The sequence below is a fragment of the Cenococcum geophilum genome (genome assembly GCF_001692895.1).
Source record: "Cenococcum geophilum 1.58 unplaced genomic scaffold K441scaffold_26, whole genome shotgun sequence".
Lineage (NCBI taxonomy): Eukaryota > Fungi > Ascomycota > Dothideomycetes > Gloniales > Gloniaceae > Cenococcum > Cenococcum geophilum.
The window spans coordinates 1290585-1295427 of record NW_027137584.1 but is presented as its reverse complement, the minus strand read 5'-3'; the positions used below and the strand labels follow the sequence as shown (position 1 = coordinate 1295427).

General features: G+C 38.3%; 1 protein-coding gene across 1 annotated transcript; it reads right to left on the bottom strand.

Moving 5' to 3' along the window:
- Nucleotides 1-1162: 1162 nt before the first annotated feature.
- Nucleotides 1163-1357, bottom strand: K441DRAFT_565562 (uncharacterized protein; the record flags this gene model as incomplete). Its single annotated transcript, XM_067643709.1, has 1 exon — nt 1163-1357. A coding segment is annotated over one exon (195 nt), but the record flags the coding sequence as incomplete, so codon positions are not given.
- Between the last annotated feature and the right edge of the window lie 3486 nt (nt 1358-4843).

Sequence of the window (4843 nt, the reverse complement as noted above, 5' to 3'; positions counted from 1 at the left end):
CTATAATATATAACACTTCTATATATCTATTTGGTGATAACCGCATTAAGGTACTGTTTAAGTGCGGTAGCGAATTAGTTATTATAGGCTTTTTAGGATACTGATGTACCCACATGAGAAACGAGGTAGGTACCTTAAGTAGCAATAATATTAAGGCAGTCCTGCAAGTTCGCGCTACTATTAGTTTAATAGGCCGTAATGCGAAACTAAATTAAAAGGATATCGGCTTACGATAAGTAGATCTTAGCTAGCTATAGTAGTAGGTGGGCTGTCTGGCCGCGATGTTATAGCTAGCGATAGCTGTATATAGGGACGTCACGAGTTAAGCTGTTTTAGGTGGAGGTTAGAAAGGTAGGGAGGTAAGCCTTTAAATAAGGTTGGAAATCCATAAGTTAGTACAGGCGCGGTAAGGAGGCGTTATTACGTAATCTAATATATAGGGCATAATAAGGGGGTAGCACGAACCCTAGGCCTTACTATAGTTAGAAGCGACAGAATATAGGGCAGCGGCATTATTATTAAGAGAAACGGGAATTTAATTGCTATAGGTACTGGATATAGTATATACACTAGTGCTACTAGTCTCTCTCTTATATAACTATAACATGCTAGCTAAAATAACGCTTACTTATACTTCCCTATCTTTAAGGCCATACTTTAACCGTTATCTCTTTACCTATAGAGATTTAAGTAGTAGCGGGCCCCAAGCTAGGTACTAGAGAACTTCGTTAATATTAGGGCGCTATATATAGTTGTTCGCTACCTACTAGTATCTTACTATCTTAATAAAGAGACCGCTAACTATAAGTTTAGATTAGCCTGTCTGCTACTAGAAGCTATTAAAGCTTTGCGATATAGAATACTTATAATATATATAGCCTCTAGCCAGCGACGCGCACGCACTCTTATAATCCCTAGCTATTTTATTAATAGCATTTTAATAACTCTTCTGGAAGGAAGGGCGTAGCTTCTTATTATTCTTGCCGTCGCGCTATAGGTTAATAAAGAACGTCTACAGGTAGTAGTTATACGTTAGCTTAAATAAAATGATGCCTATAGACTAGATATTAATAGAGTGGTTATAGTCCTCTAGCTTAAGCTTAGGAGCGAGATAGCTAATTATACTAACTATGCCTAGCTTAGGCCGTAATAACCTACCTACCTAGATATATTTAGATATACTAACGTCTAGTAAGATAGAACGGAGCGGCTTGCCAATAAGGCTAATATTAGTTAGCTTTAGGTTACGGTATAGCCAGCGTCTATTATATATAACTTTAATACCTAGTAGTGCGGTATAGAATGCAGTTACCGCCTCTATTATTATGCCCTTACACCCTCTATTAAGCTTATACGTTAGCTACGTTTTCTTAAACTATAATTTTAAGAATATAAGAGGCTTACCCCTTACTTTAAGTCCCTATTAAGTCGCTAAAGGTCTAGGGCGTTATCGGCTTTAGGATAATAGTAATATTATTAAAGGTTGTCTTAGAGGAGAACTCCTTACTATTAGAGTAGATTACCTCTACTATACGCAGAATTTGCTTACTATTGTCTAACTTCTGTACGAGATTAGTTACTTCCTAAAGTATTTTAATCTCTTTATCCATACTATAACAATTTTAGGAAGTCCGCTCTACTACTTTAATGGCGGCTATATTAGCTAACTAATCTAAGGTAAAGAATACTTTTCTATAACCGCCCGCACCTAAAGTATCTCCTAGTATTTACCTACCCATCGTTCTCTTATTAGGGAGTAAGGTTGGTATCTTAATATTAATATTAGCAGCCGCTAGCCTGCCGAGAGCGCGAGCTATATAGTGTCTGCGCGCTTTCTTAAAGTTATCTTTAGCAGCGAATTCCGTCTACTAGAAGTGGTATTTAAGCTTATTAAGCAGTATCTTTATATTATACTAGTTTAAGTAATACGGCCGCTACGTGGCTACGTCGCTATTAACTATTAGCTACGCTAAGGGAGACCTAGAGTAGCCTATAATATAAAGGCCCTTACTTTTAGAAAAGAAGTTAAACCGCATATAGGGGTTCTGGAGGTTAATATTATATAACTTTATAAAAGACCTGGTGTAGAAGAGTAGGTTAATAGGTATGTTTTCTAAGGGGCTTTTTCCTACCGCTTATCCCCTCTTTAGTACGGCTGGCGGAGACTATAGCCCTAGTAGATAATAGCCGACCTAAACTATACTAAGCTTTTAAAGCTACTCCTTAGTGTTAGTATCTGGCTCCGTAAGGGTTTCGCTCGCTTTGCTATTAGTATTATACTTAGTGCGTTCTATCTTATGTTAAAGGCGAACTATCTTATTATTATATATCTGCTTAGGCTCAATAAGCATATAGTAAAGGGCGGCTTAAGCGCTATTTACTTAGTTATTCTAGCGCTAAGATATAAGGGCATTATAGACGTCGCTAAATGCTAGCCTGGCGAGGGCATTTGCAGGTATAAGGGACGTAAAGGCGTGGTCTAATATTTAATAATAGATAGGGTGCTTATAGTAGACTCTAATAAGGGATATAAGCTTTAGAATGCCATAGGGAATATATACCTTTTTAAATATAACTGCTAATTATAGAACCCCTTCCTAGCGGTTCCGTAACGTAGAGATAGCTAAACTGCAACTACTTAATCTTATTTCCTTTAGTAGGTATAAGATATAGAACGTCTATGCACAGCATCTTCGGCGTATTATAGTTGTCTTACCTTTTACTAAAGTAAGGTAAGCTAATGCTAGGGATATACCCTACCCTAGGTACTATAAAAGGTAGGGTTTAAGCTTAATAATTTAGGATCTACCTAGCAGAGAAGGATCTTTAAATCCTTAGGGCCTTCGCTAGCTAGCTTCTTAGCCTATTATTATAGCCGGAATATATAAGGCTAAAGTCAGACGTCACTAATTTGTTAATAATGTAGGTCCCTACCTTACTTTACTTTTACTCCACTTTACTTTACTTTATATACTCGCACTTTACTTTACTTCTCCTGTCCCCTATAGTACAGCATATACCCCCCTACGCTACTACTTTCCTTCTCCTGCACTCTACTCTACTTTACTCTACTTTACTTTACCTAACCAACCTAATTATACCTTTAGTATTGCGCCTGTCCAGCATATATATCGCCCTACTTAGTAGAGTAAAAGTTTACTATAGGCAGCTATAGAAGTAGTTACATTTCTATTAGGACTTCTTAAAAAGTGCCTGTTTTACTAGTAAACCGTATCTAAAACTTTTAATCTTTGCGGGTTATAGTCGCTTTAGGGTTTACCTTTATATATAAAATACTACTAACTAACTAAGCCACTTTAGGGCTATAGACCTACAGCGGCGGCTATTAAGACTCTTAATAAGATTTGCTTCTATGTCCTAGCATAAACAAAAAGACACTAGTTGCGAATAACGTTGCGTAGAATAATACGGCGCTTTAGCAGCTAATTTAAGACAAGATAAGTCTTATCTTAAACCCCTCCCCCTTACAAGAGCACTAATAATTAGTACGCTAGTTCCCGTCCACCGACCCTATAATGCTTAGAGGCTAGGAGGTTAGGACAGGTCGGTTTTCCTCTCTTTAAAAGGGCCTGCTGTAGGGGCGGAAGCTCTGCGGCGTAGTGGTTAGGGTGTATAGCGAAAACGGCGCGGTATGGGTGGGCGGCGAGATATATAGCAACGTTAAAACGGAAAACGTGGAGACGGGGCGGCATCTTAAGGACGAGTATTTCCTCCTTATTATAGACGCTGGCAACTAGTATATAATACTAGGTAGGCCGACGTATCATCTTATATTAATGTAATAAAACACGCTACTAGCTTTGTTCCGCTGGCTAAATATAAATAGCCTCCCTCTATATATTATGCTCTATAACCGCCTTTATAATGCCTAGGCTAAACTTTATCCTTATACCCTATTCTACCGGTCTAAACTTAATAGAGGGTAGAAAGCACTTATTAAATAGGCAGTTAATCTACACTAGTGCGTCTGTGTATTTATCCTTTAAAAAATCTAGCAGGTTATATAGGGGCATTATTAAAAACACCCCTCCCTATGGCATTGCCCTATAGGGTAGATTATTATAGCGTTCCGTCTTTTAGTCTAGGCTCTCTAGCTGGTCTAGCAGTATAGGGAGCCAAGCGGCGTAGTGCTTAATCGCCTAAGCCAGGCCCTCTAGCTTAGCCACAGTGCGCCACTAATTAGAGATAGCATTAGCGTAGGTTCTAGCATAGTTTGCTAAGCGCATCTAGGGTAGTACTAATAGCGTATAGGAAGAAGACTTTAAGGGAAATAGATAAGAGCTTAACGAGAATTATCCTAGCTTTTTTGCAGTAATTATTACCAATAATCGTGTCCGGGTCCTCCCTAACGACGGCTACTACCTTTAATAGCCTGTTTTCCTTAAGATCTTCTAAAGGGGAGAATCCGCTTAAAACCCTCTAAATTCCGTTATTAAGCACGGCGATAAGGCTAGTATAGTTTATAAGCGCAGGGGTAGGAGCCATAGAGCTATATATAGAAAGGCTTAAATAGCAGGGAGAAGAAAAGTAAGTAAAGTAAAGTAAGGTAAAGTAGGTAGGTATATAAAGTGAGGTAAAGTAGAGCGGAGTAAAGTAATAATACAACGCTATGCAGCTATATATTGGTCTATACCCCCTATTAGGAGGGCTAGTATAGCCAAACTAGCTATAAGTTCTAAAGAAACCACCCCGTCTAAAAGAGATTAGAATTCTAAGTTTTTTATTATATAATTGCTTGCAAATCGGACTCTGATTTTTATGCATACTATAGCAGATTTAATAGGGCGAGCAGTGCAAGCACTGGAAACGCCGACGAGCTATT